We start from the raw sequence: 17,293 nt of genomic DNA, 5'->3' as shown, positions 1-17,293 counted from the left end.
TTGCTGGGTGAAAATCACCCAAACATGTGCCTGTAGGAAAAAGTGTGTTTTGGATTAGGAAAACACCCATGCCATCAAAGATGTCAAAGAGAATGCTGAAGCTACCCAGAGACCCATGACACTCAGATAAACGCAGCATAATGAAAATCACATAAATGTATTTGCTCGGGGGAAAAAACACCCGGCAATAGTGTTAAGGCTAAATTCCCTGTTTGTGGGCGGTGCGCCTCTATTCCAGTCACTACGGTAGTTCAGGCAGCCTGTACGACGCGCCTCTGCTCCGTCAGTACGGTATGTGAACGCCGCAGTAAGTCACTTGTGAAGCTCTGCTGCACCGCTGCTCGACACTGCTGCTCGGACTCATTTCACCCCATTATCTGGTGTTTTCCTCCACCGACCAGGTACGGTGCTTGCAATTCCATTACAGCGGCAAAAAATCCTCCATGGCGCTTTATTCCAAGGCTCAGAATAAGGATTGTATGATAGTGTGCGTCGCCATAATTTAGTCCTGCGTAAAAGTAAACTCGGTGATCTGATTTTGCTGCAGCGACCAGCGGCGCATCTGCGTGTTGAGAGGCACCTTGTATTTTACATTCGCCAAAGCGTAATACCACTAGTGTACTGCAGTATTCCAATTGGATTGTGCATTTGTTTTTGTTTTTTGTATTTTGCTGCGATTTTAGGCCCGTTAAGCACCGCTTTTTAAACCGCATCATCTGACTTTAGCCCACAGCTCCTCTGCATAAAGGTGATCATCGGGTGAAACCAGGAGGACTCGCAAACGAAGTAGTTGGGGCCTGATCGGGACTTTAATCAGATTATAGATAACAATCATTTGAGTTGATTAGCCCATATAGAAGTCTGGGTTCATGCCGGATTTCGAGCACTTCAGATTTTCTTATTCAAGCATGAATCCGGTCCTGGGAGAAAGCGGCTTCCTGGCCCCGCAGCAGCAGCACCACTACCAGATGACGGGCCAGAACGACTCCGCCATCCCGGAGACGGGCTACTTTCTGGGGGACCACGGCGGCTTCGGGCCAGATGGCTTATCCGGGCTGGATTTGGGCGCCCTACCACCGTCGGGCCTCGCCTACCTGCACCTGAGCACCCCCCTGCACCGCGTGCCTCCTGCAGCCACGGCGCTGCGCAACGACCTGGGATCCAACATCAGCGTCCTGAAGACTCTGAACCTGCGCTTCCGCTGCTTTCTGGCCAAAGTGCACGAGCTGGAGCGCAGGAACAAGGTGTTGGAGAAGCAGCTGCAGCAGGCTCTGGAGGACAACGGCGGGGGGGATGGACACCAGAAGCCGCTGACTAAAGAGATGGGGGTCCAGACTGGATTCATTGGGGCTATTCCAGCCAGGCCGGGCCTCATCCCGCTCCACAATGCCAACAACTCGGCCTACCTGCCCGGCGGCCTCGCCTCTCCGACCCTGAACCCGCCGCCTCTTTTTGACAACAAACACCTGCTGGGGAACAACCTAAACCCGAGCACGCTCTCCATGGATTCCAACTCCAACCTCACTATGTCCGGTTTCTCCATCAGCCCGGCCCTGAGTCCCTGCGAGCCCTCCAAAACCATCACCAACATGAACGAGAAGTACGCCTCTCACACCGGGACGAGCACCAACAACACCCCCCCTCCTCCCCCGCGCTTCCTCCCCGGGAGTATCTGGTCCTTCAACCACACCCGCCGGTTTGGCACCGGGAGGGAGTCGGGCCTCACGGGCCCCGGGGTGTCCTGGACTCAGCCGGACGGTGTCGGGGTCCAGGTCGACACCATCACGCCTGAGATCAGGGCCCTGTACAACGTGCTGGCCAAGGTGAAGAGAGAGAGAGACGAGTACAAGAGGAGGTAAGAGTGGTTAACCTGCGTGTTTACATCCCGTTAACGTGGTGGATGTCCATTCTAACTGAATAACGTGTTGGCATCCAAGTGGCGGATTTCTGCTGCAGTGAGAGCACTTGTATTCTTGCTGGAGAGCCATGACTGGTCGATTATTCATCTTGCAATGAATATTTGACTCATACTGATCCATTACAAACAGGTCAAATCGCATTTAAAAGAACAACCAAATTCAATCCAGTATTTTTAAGTCGTTTGCTGGAAATAATTAATTCAAATATAATATTATAAAAAAACATATATATATATTTTTGAATAAATTGACAAAAATACCATAACAATTAAAACGCACAACTAAATGTTATCTGATGATCCTTCACCATAATGCATGAAGTCATTGATATTTAATATCTCCATTATGTAAATTTTCCACAGGTTTGTGAAAGATAAAAGCGTCACGATCAGGCCTTCGTTTAGAGCCGATGTCCTGTCGTAGTTCCTGTTCCACAATATATTTTAGCACCAACGGGTTTCTTCATCAATCCCCCTCAGGAGCTCAACATGATAATTGGTTGATGGATTTTGAGTCACCACCACAAGGATTTTGTTAATGCTGAGGTTGTGATTTCGCTTTAATCTCTGCTTTGTTGGGCCATTGAGTTCAGTGCTGCAAATTATCCTATATGCTGAGATTATTCCTTTGGCAGAGGATTATGTTCAGTGAGATTTCCAAGGTCATAAAATAGTCCGGACCAAGATGGCAAACTAATTCTCCTTTCGACCTCGATAAAGTCAGCGCAGACTAGATCCAGTCTTTGGATTGTTTATCTTTCACAATAAAAGCCCTTGACATACTACTTAACTGTTAACCAGATAGAACTAAACTTCATTCAGAGCTTCTTCTTTTTTTCAGCTTAAAGGAAACTTGATTACTGTAAAAGTTGAAAACAATTTAGCTCAGACGGACTGCAAGATGCTGCTCTGGATCAATAGGCACAATCTTACATCATCGCTCCAAAAGAAACAAACATTTGTGGAAAATGTAATTATTTAAGTAATTCATCTGACTTTTAAGTCTGCACATAAACCTGTATTTTGTCCGTAAAGGCTTTTGCTCAGCATGCAGCTGACTGGTTTTTGAACGCTGACTTGTTTCACGCTGGTGCACTGACACACTGCATGTTTTATGCTGTAAAGCACTGACCTCGCTACTTTGAGCTTCAGCCTGCTGAGGCAGGACAAACCTTCAGTCACATTGATCTGAGAACCAGCAGGATGTTTTACCGAGCGGCAACAACTCACTCAATCACTTGTGTTTTGCTATGCTGTTTAAATGTTGGTGCTGCATTAAGAAGCCACGTTAGTTTTACCTGTTCGAAAGCATCGAACGTGAGCTTGATATATGGTTTGGATATTTCCTCCAGGTAAACAGTATTTTGAGAGCTTCCTTAATGTGATTTCAGTGCAGGATTCAAGTCTTAATGTGCATCGGTGAGGGGGAAACAGGCATTTTCATTTAATGTTCCCTAAAGTCCTTTTGGCTTGAAACATACCTTTTCTAAAGGTAATCGAATCCAAAAATGTAAAGTTATGATTCTGTGAGTCTTCTGGAACTAGACATTGTTACCATTTTTGGAATCAAACAAAGTGCACTTATTTTCCACACTGGTGTAGTTTTGAAGGAAAGTCACCATACGTTTGTGAGTTGGGAGGTTGATTTGGGACATCGAGGTTTCCATAAGTAAAAGTCCCGTTCATTTTTATTCAACCAATGTTCTGCCACTGTCGGTTTGAACATGCTTGGATGATTAAAAAAACTCTCCTGATTTACTCATCTATGCAAAAGATATACGACTTTCTGTATATTGTGTCCTCATAAAAAGCCAAACGTACAAGCATGTAGATTTAAAAGTCCATTACAATCCAGTCAGAGCTTAATTCTGTCTGCAAGTGCTGAGCTGAAGTCAAAGTTTACATTTCATACAAACCGGATCAAAGAAATCGGCTATTTAAATGTACTCCACTGACGGAGAAAACAGGATTTTTCAGAAACAGTTGACACTGAAATGATTAAAACTGGTGTCCATATTATAGACCTGTGCTTACTAATATGCGCCCTAATTATGAATTATAGAAGGTAAATTCCCCCAAGTTCACAAATGCATACAATACTGAGGATTTGACCGCATCCTTGATTGCAGGGTTTCTGTAGACTTCTCCCACATTACAACTGGAGTCTTTCATCCGAGACTTAAAGGAGCAGCTGTGACTGTAAATGTTTGGCTGCCTGTGTGTCTGAAGGGAGGAGCTGTCTGGGGAAAGGTTTAACAGCTGATGAGCTGCTGTTGTTGTTTTTCTTCTTTTCTCCTCCCCCTGTGTCTTCTTTCTCGGTCCTCTTTGTATTATCTCTCCCCGTCCTCCTCTTCTTCCTCTCTTTCCCTGCTCGTCCTCCTCCCAGCTGGGTTCGTCTTGGTACCTGCAATGCAGCAGTGGCCTGTGACCGCCAACAGTGATGTCACCCAGTCCAGCGTCTCTCCTCTCTGCCTAGCTCTCCGTTTTATGTTTTACCCTCTGCCTCATCGCTCACTGTCTCTCATGTTTTCTCTTTTCTTCTCTGTTTTCCATTCAGTTATTTGCTGCTCCCTGTTGACCCCCCCCCCCCCCCCCCCCCCCCCCCACACACACACACACACACACACACACACACCCGTATGTCCCGTATGAGCTTCTGCAGCGTCTGGCTGGCGCTGACATCATCATTAACATCATTAACATTTCAGTGAGGCTTTATGATCGTGCTGTTGTTTTTATGAGAATCACTACAGCATGTTTGCTACATGGACCATTCTCGGTATTTGTGGACATTTGGTTCGTTATAATAATAAATAATAGTTTGACATTTTGGGGAATATATATATATATATATATCTCATTTAATTTTTTTGCAGAGTGGCAATAGGAAGACACTTCAAGCCAAGCAAATACCCCTATGAAATCCTCCAAAGTTCACTTATTAACAAGGTGCATCTTGTTGATGTAATCTATACCCAACAGGGAGGAGAGCGCCGATGATTTCATGTTTGGGCTCGCCTCTTCTTCCACTAACCTTCTGTTAGTCAGAACTGTTTCTCATTCAGCATTTATTTTATTGGTCTTTTTTGCAAAAATTATTATTTTCTATATTCTGAGACAAAAATCTGCATTATTGACCAGCTATTAGCAATTGAAATCTTTTGTGATTTTTAATTAAATTCAACGATTACTTTATTAGCACAGACAAACATAAGGTTTTTATTCGTGAGCTTTAGAGGTTGGTAAATGTATTTATTTTATTTTGGACAGAGCCAGGCTAGCTGTTTCCCTCTGCTTCCAATCTTTATGCTAAGCTAAGCTAAGGTAATCAACTCCTGGCTCCAGCTCCATATTTCCATTGAACACACAGACTCAAAGTGGTATCGATCTTCTCAATGTCTCTTGGCAATAAAGCAAATAAATGCACATACATCCCAATGTTCCAATCGGCAAGACACATTAAATGTACGTCTTCCTGGCGGTGGCGTCCTAGATGGCCGGCAGCTCACGAGTGCAGCGCTGCAGCCCAGTCTTGTTCTAGTGAAAGGAAAAAACCTTGCATAAATCACAGTAGTTCGTGGAAATTATGTGTGCCTCTTATTGTTCCGTTGAACCTTTTTGTTACATGGTGAATGCGTGCATCATCATATCTGTGTCTCTGACGGCTCTGAAATCAAAGCTGTACTGGTTTTTATGACCCTCACATGTGACCCATGTCTGATGTTTAGCAGCATGAGCAGCGTGTCACGCAAAGCTTGTAACCTGTGCGTGGCTTATTGTGTGCTTGAACACTCAAATGGGGTAATTGTCTCTGTTGACATTGGAGACCATTTGATCTGAGGTCACCCCCCCCCCCCCCCCCCCAGAGACATGATGTCATCATTTCAGTGCTGCCGCAGCTCCAGCTGAACAGTGTTAGTGTGAAGGACAAAAAATGATGCATCAATCGAAAGAAGCCAGAACAGCTGAGAGGATTTGTCGAAATCAGCAGTTATTCAGCTCTGCTCTTTGAATGTTGGCATGTCCATGTCATTGTAAGGGTAGTATACTATATGCTAGCATTCATGTCAAATTACAGCTGAGACTGACGTTGACTGGTGATTAGTTTTCAAGGTATCATTTCATGAAGCGGAGGGCTGGAATGGTGTGAATTCTGACCTGTTGTTGGCACTATAGAGATTTAGTCGACACTGACCTCATTTAGTGGTTCAGGTATCAGCAAGAGCTTGACAGAAATCAGGGTTTTTTGCCGTCGGTTACATGAATTCAGTTGCAGCAACGGTATTTTTTTTGTGTCACAGCAGACTCTGGCATTTCCCTTGATATTTTAAATATTGGAGGAAGAGAGCTCTGGTGTTGGTTCTGTGTAACTGGACAACCTTAATTCACCTATTGGAATTGGTATCGAGAGGCAATTTTGCAATGATGCATTCAAGATTCTCTGGACTCAGGAGCGTATAAATCAAGTGTCATCACAGTCCCATCAGTGGTGTGTATATATATATATATATATATATACATACATTAACATTTACATTTACATTTAGGTCATTTAGCAGACGCTTTTGACCAAAGCGACTTACAATAAGTACATTTGTCAAAAGAAGGAAACAAAGAAACCACAACGTATCATTGCCGATAAAGTAAGAGCTAAAAATAGAACAAGTGTTAGGTCCTCATCTGACTAAAGTAGTACCTTAAGAGCAACAGTGCTATGATCAGAGTGCTATAGGTAAGGGTTTTTTTTTTTGGGGGGGGGGGGGGGGTTGTCAGTGGGTCATGCTGTGTAGAGTCGAGGTGAAGTCTGAACAGGTGAGTCTTTAGCCTTTTTCTGAAGATAGCAGTGACTCTGCTGTCCTGACATTGGTCAGGAGTTCGTTCCACCACTGAGGACCAGAACAGAGAAGAGTCTGGACTTTGCTGAGTGACATTTGTTTGATTTCAGCGATGGCGGTACCAGCCAGCCAGCTGAAGTAGAAGAGCGAAGTGCTCGCTTCGGGGCATGAGGTTTGACCAGTGTTTGAAGGTAGACAGGTGCCGTTCCATTGATGGCCTTGAAGGCCAGTGCCATCGTCTTGAATTGGATGCGTGCTGCAACAGGGAGCCAGTGGAGGTCACGGAGGAGGGGGGTCACATGGGAGAATTTGGGTAGATTGAAGATAAGGCGTGCTGCAGCATTCTGGATACGCTGCAATGGTTTAATCGCAGAGGCCGGGAGTCCGGCCAGGAGAGAGTTGCAGTAGTCAAGGCGGGAGATGACCAGTGCTTGGACCAGGAGTTGCGTTGCATCCTTTGTGAGGAAGGTCCGAATCCTGCGGATATTGTAGAGGGCAAATCTGCAGGATCGGGCCACAGCAGTGATGTTGGGGGTGCAGGATAGTTGGTCATCGAGGATTACACCCAGGTTCCTCGCAGTTGAGGAAGGTAATACTGTGATGCCCTCGACAGTGACCGACAGGTCCATGCGAGGGCAGTCTTTCCCTGGGATGAAGAGGAGTTCGGTTTTATTCAGGTTAAGCTTGAGGTGATATGCAGTTGTCCAGACGGAGATGTCAGCCAGACAGTCCGAGATGCGAGTTGCAATGTGAGTGTCAGAGGTTGGGGGAAAAGAGAGGAACAGCTGGGTGTCATCTGCGTAGCAATGGTAGGAGAATCCATGCGATGTCATAACAGAACCTAGTGATCTGGTGTATAGTGAGAACAGAAGCGTTCCTAATACTGAGCCTTGAGGGACACCCGTGTCCAGAGAACAGGGTTTGGACATAGAGCCATTCCCTGCGACCTGAAAGGTGCGATTTGTCAGGTATGATGTTAACCAGGTGAGTTATGCCAAGTTCTGCCAGAGTGGAGAGGAGGATTTGGTGGTTGACTGTGTCGAATGCACAAATCGACATATATATATATATATATATATTAGGGATGCAAATTATCAAGTAATTCATTAATCAATAGTTGTTTCATCTTATCGATCGATGAACGATTAATTGATAAGCGGCAATTCTTCTGAGAAGCTGAATTTCCCTCTGAAAATGGTTCCATCTACTGTATACGTAACATAAAATGCTATCTTCCTTATGATATAAAGAAAAAATGCAAATCATATTTTGAATAATTTCATTTTAATGCATCAATTTGGTGAATTTTGAGAACCAAAATATGACATATCAATTACTGACCAATTATTATTATGACTATTATTATTATTACAGTTTTTCTCAAATGCTAAAACACATTTCACAAACGTTTCCTCTATGTTCCCCAATGTCTAAACACAACACCCTTTTCTAAAGCTACATAAACACAACCACACCTTCTCACTTCAAAACTCAAACTTTCACACCAAAAGAGCAGCTCGAAGCTTTCAAAAATGTAAACACTATACACATCATTACACACTAAAGCAAAACAATTGAAAACACAATGCTCAATTTGTGAGAAGGTTCTTTGTTTCATAACTGCCAATGCATATTTTTAGAAACTTTACAGTAACGGATCTTCTTAGATCTCTGTAGAGGATTAGGCATTTAGATTTGTGAGTTTCACATGAAGAGTATACATCTATAGAAAATACTGCATGTACATAACACAACTCAATGCAAAAACAGAATCTATTGCCCACAACAGTACTCTTGAAAACATGTTCAGGATGTGAAGTTTTCTTATTTAGTTTATTCACACCACACACACACCACAATCACTGTGCAGCATCATGTCGATGAGCTGCATCAGGCCACATCACCTCATCCACATCGCAGGCTATATTCTGTCTTGCCAGGCACCGCGGGAAAAACGCCCTGGAATGGCGCATCCATCCTTGGAAGGCTTCCACTGGGATGTCACCACAGGCCAGCTCCATTGCCCTTAGGAGGTTCTCTCTGGTGTATGGTTGTCGGTCATAAACCTTCCATCTCCACGATGAGAAGAACTCCTCTATAGGGTTCAGGAAAGGGGAGTAGGGTGGCAGACAGACGTTTAAAAACTGGTCACTGTTGGTGGTGAACCACTCTCTGATTTGGTTCGTTCTGTGGAAGCGGACATTGTCCCAAATGATCACATAAATGGGATGTGCAGGCCCAGGATGGTGTTGTTGGCGGTCCAGGAGGATGTCTCTTAGTTCCTCTAGGAAGGTGAGGAGACGTTGGGTGTTGTAAGACCCAAGGACAGCATGCCGGTGGACAAGCCCCTCTGAACCCATGGCCGCACAAAGAGTAATATTACCCCCCCGTTGGCCAGGAACCTCAGTGATTGCTCTTTGGCCAATGATGTTACGGCCTCTTTGCCTTCGTTTCTGCAGGTTGAAGCCAGCCTCATCCAGGAAGAGGTACTCATGACGTCTGGCCATCGCGTCCAACTGTAATATCCTCTGTGAAAATGTGAAAGTGCACAGGTGTTCAGAAGTCAATCAGGTAGCACAGTATTGTCCAGAAGTAATGTAGGCCACTGAGCAACACAGTATGTCCACTAACTGTACTGTGAACATGGATGTATTCTTACTTGCACATACTCGTAACGTAGGTCTTTGTGTCGCGCAGAGTTGCGCTCAAAGGGAACCCTATAGACCTGTTTCATCCGCATCTTTTGGCGCCGCAGAACTCTGTCTATTGTGGCCAAGCTAACATCATCAATGCCCTCAAAGTTGACATTATCGGCAATGACTTTGTCTCTGATCTCCCGGAGTCTGATGAGGTTGTTCTCACAAACCATATCCACAATGAGGGTTTCTTGTGCCGCTGTAAATATGGCAACCCTCCCACCTCTATGCCGCATTCTTTCAACTCTAAAGAAAAAAACATGTGTTGTCAATTGACATGTTTTACAATAACAACTGATTTGAGACCAATAGACTACTTTCACAGGCTTGTAAAACTGTATTGTGACAAAGAAAGCAATAGAGTACAATACCTGTTGTGTTGTCTGAATGCCCTGATAATGGTGGCCACGGTGAACCTACTCAGGTTTGGACGGACTCTTAGTCCTGCTTCAGCCATTGTCATGCCATGGACAATGACATGGTCAATGACTGTTGCTCGCATCTCGTCCGTAATGATGGTGCGAGGTCGTCTTGCTCTTCGTCCTGGACCTTCTCCTCTCCCTCCTGGACATAAATGTGCATAAATGTAAATGTACTACAGATACTCTTTCCACCTTCAAGAAAACTCTTAAGAGATTTTCTCCAAGCCTAAATGCTGCACTTGACTTAGCACTTGACTTAGCTTAGTTTCCCTCACATTGTGCTGTTGTTTGAATGTTTTATCCTCAATTGTAAGTCGCTTTGGATAAAAGCGTCAGCCAAATGCATAAATGTAAATGTAAATGTACCTTCTCCTCTCCCTTGTTGGCCTGCTCCTCTCCCTTGTTGGCCTGCTCCTCTCCCTTGTTGGCCTGCTCCTCTTCCTCGTTGGCCTGCTCCTCTTCCTCCTGGAACTTCTCCTCTCCCTCCTGGACCTTCTCCTCTCCCTTGTTGGCCTCCTCCTCTTCCTCGTTGGCCTGCTCCTCTTCTTCCACGGCCAGCTCCTCTCCCTCCTCTCACTCGAATTCCTCTTCCCCTGACTCTGCCTTCATCCATTGTATTTGTTTGGAATCTTCAGCAAACTGTGCACTCTGAACTTGCTTTTATACATGTGGTCACAGCATTAGCAACAAGTGTCTTCAATTTTGAGTCGTTGTGTGTAATGAGTGACGCCAGGTGTGTTCATTGTGTTCAAATATTGCTGACTGTGGCAGCCATTTTGCATCACATGAGCTTTCATTTGAGAATATGAGCAGAGTTCTTTTGCAACTTGTGTTTTAGCAAGGAAAAATGTGTTTAGATTTATGAGAATGGAGGATTGTGTTTTGTGAATTGTGTCTTCATGTGAAATGTGTTTATGATATTGGCAAATGATTGCTAGATTTAGTAAATGTGTTTAGACAACTGGTCATTTGGTTTAGAGGATTGGCTTTTGTGTTTTAGCATTTGAGAAAAACTGTAATATAAGTGGGTGACTATTCCTCAGCCTTCCTTGGTGTTTTGGTTTTGACTGAAGCCTCGTTCACATACGTCGCCACTCGCCCATCTCTGAGCAGCGCCGCCAGGATTCAATTTCAATGTACGCACAGAAACGGCAAATACAACAACAAATGGGAAATCTAATCTAATGTTTTCAGTATCAGTGAAATTAGTAGTGTATATCCTGGTGATAGGCCCCGGTGCAAATATGTTTTTTGTGCCCTCCATCCCCGCCCTAAACACAAGTGCACGCTTGTGAGCACTCCACGCACGCACACACACGCTTGGACACGCATAGTACGGTATGATAACTCTCCCGGCCTGGGGACAGAGACATGCATCGGCTCGGCCCACAGTGCTCAGCAGCAGAGAGGTGACGAGACTAGAGCCGAGCTGTATTGTGTAGTGGAGAGGGACCAACACACGCTATGCGTAATTGCGCACACACGCGCGATCGTCCTCTCAAATGCGGCTGCGTCTCTCCAGGTCACTGTGTGAGAGAAAGAAAAGCTCTGACTTGCTTGGGCAGACGTTGTTTGGTGTCACCCGCTGATTTGCATAATTTAAATATCTAGCCCACTGAATCTTCCAATCCGGCCCCGGTTCAGCACCATGGACAGTGCACTGCAGACCTGCAGCATTTGTTTTCATCCAAACTTTGCAACCGTGGTCGGGATTTGTAGAAGACATATGTATGGTGCTCACTAGCCTATGCTGTTCCTATAAATAAATGCATCTCTGTGCAGAGCGGGATATAGGCTGTGAAAAAGTGATCCCAAGTCCCCGGTTTCCGGCTAAGCAGAGGGAGAGAGAAATTACACAGAATACAGGTGTTTAAAAGTAATAAAATATCAAAAAATATCAACAAGAAACGACTCTCATCAATTCCATAATTCAAAGTAGATTTTTACTCAACGAAAAAATGAAGATCAGTTAGGCTTTATTCAGTCACTTCACAGAAACACAGATGAAAACAGCCCAGCAAAACATTACGGTGACGGCGCACCAGAAACACATGGTAAAAACACACTCTAGGCTACTAATGTTCCTGTCTATTTGAAATAAAGCCTACGCCTCCCTGTCACGTCGAACTCCCGCAGAATGGCCTCAGAATCGATAGGAATATCACGATGAATGTTCAGCAGGGCAAGTCCACTCAGTCTCTTGTCTGTCATGGTGTTCCGGAGGTATGTTTTCAAGCGACGCAAACAGCTGAATGAACGCTCAGCACTGGCAGTGGACACGGGCATTGTTAGGAGAACCTTCATGACAGTATGCACATTAGGATAGAAGTCTGCAGTTAGTCTCAGAACTTGGAGAATGTCACACTCTCTGGTGACAGGTGTGTCATCCTTTGGCCTGTTGTGCTGCCTCCATAGATTCAGCTCCACGTCTGCAGTGTCAGCACTGGGCATCAACGCACCATACTCCTCCTTTATCTCCATCCATAAACTGTCTGTCAGCAGTGGCAGTTTGTCAGGGAGAAGGTACTGGGCTTTAAGACATGGCAATGCAAGGCATACTCTGTCTCTCACTTCTGTGGTCAGGTGGTTGATGAACGGCAAGAAAAGGTCCTTTTCCAGTACTCTTGTGGGTTTTCTGCAGGTGTGTTAGACCTGTGAGCTTGTTTTTTGGCGATGCGCGGCAGTGATGGGACGACTTCAACAAGCTCAGCCAGCGAGCATGCTTTTCCCCATATATTGCCGTATGTGGAGTCATCTCTTTTTTTCTCAAGCACTGTCACGAGATCTGTGGCCATTTGCGCAGCCATAAGCAGTTCACATTTTGGGTTTTGTAGCCCATTGCTCAGTGGTGTTAGGCAGTGAAGAAGTTCCTGAGTGATGATGAGGCAGACAATGAACTCAAATGTCTCTATGGCCCAACTGAGCGAGGATGCTTTGGAGCTGCACTTGGCGTCAGCGTCCATTTTCAGCGCAGCCAGTGTGGTTACCACGTCCTCGTAGTTTTTGATTATTGTAGACAGGCACATATCATGCTGAGACCAGCGTGTGTTTGAAAACTTTTGGAGGCGTTTTTTGCTGCTACTGTTGCTCAGTAAACACTGCAGGCGCTTTGGGGAGGCTGTAATGAAGCTCACTAACTCTTGAGCTGTATTCAGACTAGGGTTGTCACGATACCAGAATTTCAGTAGTCGATACCAATACCTGTGAATTTCCATGATTCTCGATACTAATTCGATACCACAATTTAAAAAAAAAAAACAACAGGACCCATGTACTTTTAAATCCACTAATTTATTGAAAACTGCTTTAAACTGTCAAGTATTTAACACCACTGTGCTTTAAGATCTTTTTGCACAGAATTTAAATTGCAGTACCAGCTGCCAACAGACCTATAGCCATCCAGTATAAAAACAAACAATACTGTGCTTATAAATATGGTCATAAATAACAACAATAGTCAACTATTTTACATTAAAAAAAGAACAGCAGTGGTCTATATTTGGCCAGGTTTGACGTGCTTCCTCCTTTGGTCTGAAAACTTCTGAGGCACTTTTTGCATGTCGGCTTGTTTGAATCAAGAATTGCTCCGGATTCATCCGCCTCGAACGCAAAAAATTTCCACACGCGACTCTTCGCACCTGTCTTGTCGACAAGCCGACGTGTTGTGCTTTCGCTCCCACCTGCTGAAGCCATTTTTTTGCAAGTTTTCTTCTTCAGCGCCGCTTACTGCTCTGTGCTGCTCACACGCGTATACTGCCCCCGTCAGTTCCGCCAAGAATCGACACGGCTCGCCGAGTGAAAAGTTGTATATTCGGTTCTGACGTTACCAGAAAAAAGCAAGTATCGGCTTATTTTTTTCGTGTCGGCATCGAATTGGTACCGAAGTATCGGTTCTTGTGACAACCCTAATTCAGACTGTTGCAGACAACAGGGATTTTTGTGGAGTGCACAATTGCCAGGTTACTGCGCTCATCAGTGTGGCCCCGAATGGGCAGGTTTTGCTGTCCACAAACAGCGATAAACTCAATGACTGCTTTCAGGCCATGTTTAGTGCGCTCCACTCTGCTTGCTCAAGTGAGTGATCTAACTTGGAATAGATAGACTGGCTCTTTCCCAAAGCAACATCAACAAATTCACCTGTGCGCAGTTGGGCACTATGGTGCGCTGGAGTTGACATATGTCTGGAAATTGTTTTCTTTGCGTTACTCCAGTCCAGTAAGTGGCTTCGTTCTCAGAACCATGTCTCCTGATGAGAAAAGCATACAAGCTACACAAAAAACGCCATCAACGCCTTTGCTGTAACGCAGAGTGGGGTAAATGCTCTCATCAAAAAACTCCTCCGGTATTTTCCGCTGCTTCCCACATATGACTCTAGTAGGGGGTACCCACCCTCTGGGAGGCTTGAATCTTGACTGTATCGCTTTCAGTTTAACAGAATCAGATGTAATTTTGAGTTCATCAGCCTTAACACAGCCAAGGTCATCTTCATATGCAGCAGTACTCAGCATCCTTTGCTGCTGCTGTGTGTCATGTGTGGGCTCGGGGCTTGGATCTGCACTGACGGCGGCTGCAACCACCGAAGAGGCAGAAGAGCTAGCTACCTCATCTTCATGTCCTGCCTGTCTGCTGGTAGCGCCTTCATTCTCGCTGCTCTGCTGCGTGTTTGGGATCGTGGGCTTGGTTTTTTTCAAATGCCTGGAAAAGGCTCAACTGTCTTTTTGACATTTTTATACTTATATATTTATAGACCGGACCGTAACCACCACATAGGCGGCGGGCCGCGGTAGTGTAGCTACAGCAGAAGAAGAATAGGCGCCAGAAATCAAAATCAAAAGTGACAGATGACGTAAACGACAATCATTGGCCTTTATGTTAGGCTTCCATTGATTGGCTTAACAATCAGTGGACTCAGCAGCCTATTACAAACAAGCATCTTTATTACATCACCCTAAAAAAAAAAAAAAAAATTGCTTCAATTTTTTTTTTCACCTTCACCTTCAAAAAAAGTACAGGATGTGTACAGGATTCCGGCGGCGGCGCCACTGGACTGAGTCACAACCAAGCCAGCTTGGATGCATTTCAAATGATAAATCTGTATCCATGCAACATGCCATATTGGTTTAGTTGCTCCTGCAGGAAGAGCACGACTTCCAGCAAGTGAGACTGGACTTTCATGTTATAACGTGAAAATGTCAATATCATGAAATAACGTGATAATTTCATGTAATAACAAAATATCGTGTAAAAACGTGAAAATATAATTTCTTGAAATAACATGATATTTTCTTGTTATAACGTGAAAATATCATTATCATGAAATAACGTGATAATTTCATGTAATAACGTGATACTTATCTTGTTAAAACGTGAAAAAGATATTGTTATAACAAGAAACTTTCACGTAATTACTTGATACTGAGCCTTTTTTTTTTTTTTTTTTGTGTGACAGCAATTAGCCACCGTACAGATCCGGTACCACTCACAACCTGAGTCTGAAGCCCAAAGCCGACCCAGAATCCAGCTGTGTCCTACACCATTATTATGGGTTGCGTACCCGTGCATGTGCTCATGCATGAATCGCTCTGCGCTGAAATCCACCTCTTCCAATCGTGCCGGGGCCGAGGAAGCGTACCGTTCTCAATCTCAACCTTTAGACTCAATGGGGAACGGATGGCCTAGTTAGTCTGTCAGAATGTTTGTAGTCTTCCAGTTTGAGCTCTGCTGGTCTCCATGTTGTCCGTGCTCTTTTTAAAAAAATATTATTGTTCATTTATCAGTGACAAAACAAGAATTTACAAAACAAGAACAAAATAGACGTATTTAGAAAAAACTAAAGTATTTGCAACTATACTAGTAATACAAACAAAATAGTAAAACATACACAAGAAAAGATTCCATGTTGTTTGTGCTCTTCATGTTGTTCTTCATGCACACCCCATGATTATGTAACAATGCTGAGTAATGTTCAGCATTACTGAGGTCGTAGGAGGCGCCTTGATACTGCACACTGGAGGTCATCGAGGTCACAATGGTGGGTTTGCCTTAAAGCTGCAGAGAGGAAGATCAGGAAGCTGGACATAAACAATGCACAATTATTAGGCAAGAGAGTATTTTGACCAAAACATTATTTTTCTGCATATTTTCCAACTCCAAGCTGTACAAACGTGAATGCTTATTGGATTCAAGCATATCAGGGGATGTGTATTTGTGTAATGATGGAGGGTGTGGCCTACGGAGATCAACACCCTGTATCAAGGTGTGCATAATTATTAGGCAGCTTCTTTTCCTCAGGCAAAATGGGCCAAAGAAGAGATTTAACTGACTCTGAAATGTCAAAAAGTTAAGTCTTTCAGAGGGATGCACCACTCTCACCAATTGCTAAAATATTGGGGTGTTGTTATGACCCGGCTCGTTTTGGAGAGCAGTAACATATAAACAACTGGACAAGTTCTGGTTAAAGTCAGGTGTTTTCAGTTTTTCTCAGTCGCTTTGGTGCTTTTCTCAGATCAGAATGAAAATTCTCAGAACTATTAGTTCAACCTCCACAACATTTAGTCATGTGTGCACATCATAGTAGCAATTTCTCCTTCCTCTGAACAAATTGCAAATGCTTTTGGACATGTATCAGTTGCTTTCATACAATTTTCTGCTGTTTTATAACATTATCATTTGCTTATGTCATGTCAGTCAAAATGAACTGTACTTATGGATGCTGAATAGTCGTTCCCAATCAAACTAATAGTCTTCATTTCATTGCTTGAGTCATTACATACAAAACTGTTGAACTAGTTATCAAATTCTGTCAAGCACATTTTATACCTTTATTTATCATTTTTTCCTGGAAATGTCTCCTACATTGAACAATTGCTCTCAGGTGAACTTCAGCTTTACTGTAGTGTATTTTTCTTTTGCACAATGCTGTAGAATTACAAAGAGCATATACAGTAAAAATGTGAAACGTATTCAGTGTCTTGTACTCACTTACTCCCCTAACTCCAGCAATGTGTAACTTTACTGTAGTTTTCAAATGGCTGTACCAGTAGTGTTTAGTGCTGTCTTGAGCATTTTCAGGTCGTGTCACTGAGTTCTGACCTTTTTTTTGCATTGGAAAACATTTAGAGAATAAACTGTCATAATGAAAACATGACAAAGCCATTTGACTATCTTGTTCATAAACGATGTTGTCAAGACTTCTCATTTGATGACACTGGCAGTTTCATTGACATGAATACTTGCTTTTGAGGAATGGACGATCCATTTTGAGCAAGTGACGTGCTTTTGGAGGTTATCCACTAGGTTTTGCAGGTTGCACTAATTGTTTTGAGAAATGCACTAACTGCTGTGCAAATGTTAATAGTGATGTGAGAAAAGCACCAAAGCAACTGAGAAAAACTGTAATAAACTAAGGAGAGTGCGCTGGCA

General features: G+C 43.9%; 1 protein-coding gene across 7 annotated transcripts in view; it reads left to right on the top strand.

The window, feature by feature from the left end:
• Positions 1-301: 301 nt before the first annotated feature.
• The window catches only part of iffo1a (intermediate filament family orphan 1a), a 28,024-nt gene continuing 11,032 nt past the window's right edge, over positions 302-17,293 (top strand). For 2 of the 7 annotated variants that reach the window (XM_084032572.1, XM_084032573.1), the window contains exon 1: positions 318-1,855. In XM_084032572.1, coding sequence (XP_083888698.1) covers positions 870-1,855 — 986 coding nt within the window. In that variant the 5' untranslated portion in view covers positions 318-869. Of the gene's footprint in view, positions 1,856-17,293 lie in introns of all 7 variants that reach the window. The other 5 variants (XM_084032571.1, XM_084032576.1, XM_084032574.1 and 2 more) reach the window with 5 other exon arrangements.

The sequence above is a fragment of the Eutrigla gurnardus genome, assembly GCF_963514095.1.
Source record: "Eutrigla gurnardus genome assembly, chromosome: 17".
In the NCBI taxonomy this organism is placed as follows: Eukaryota; Metazoa; Chordata; class Actinopteri; order Perciformes; family Triglidae; genus Eutrigla; species Eutrigla gurnardus.
The sequence above is the reverse complement of the archived record's forward strand: the minus strand, read 5'-3'. Positions and strand labels throughout refer to the sequence as shown.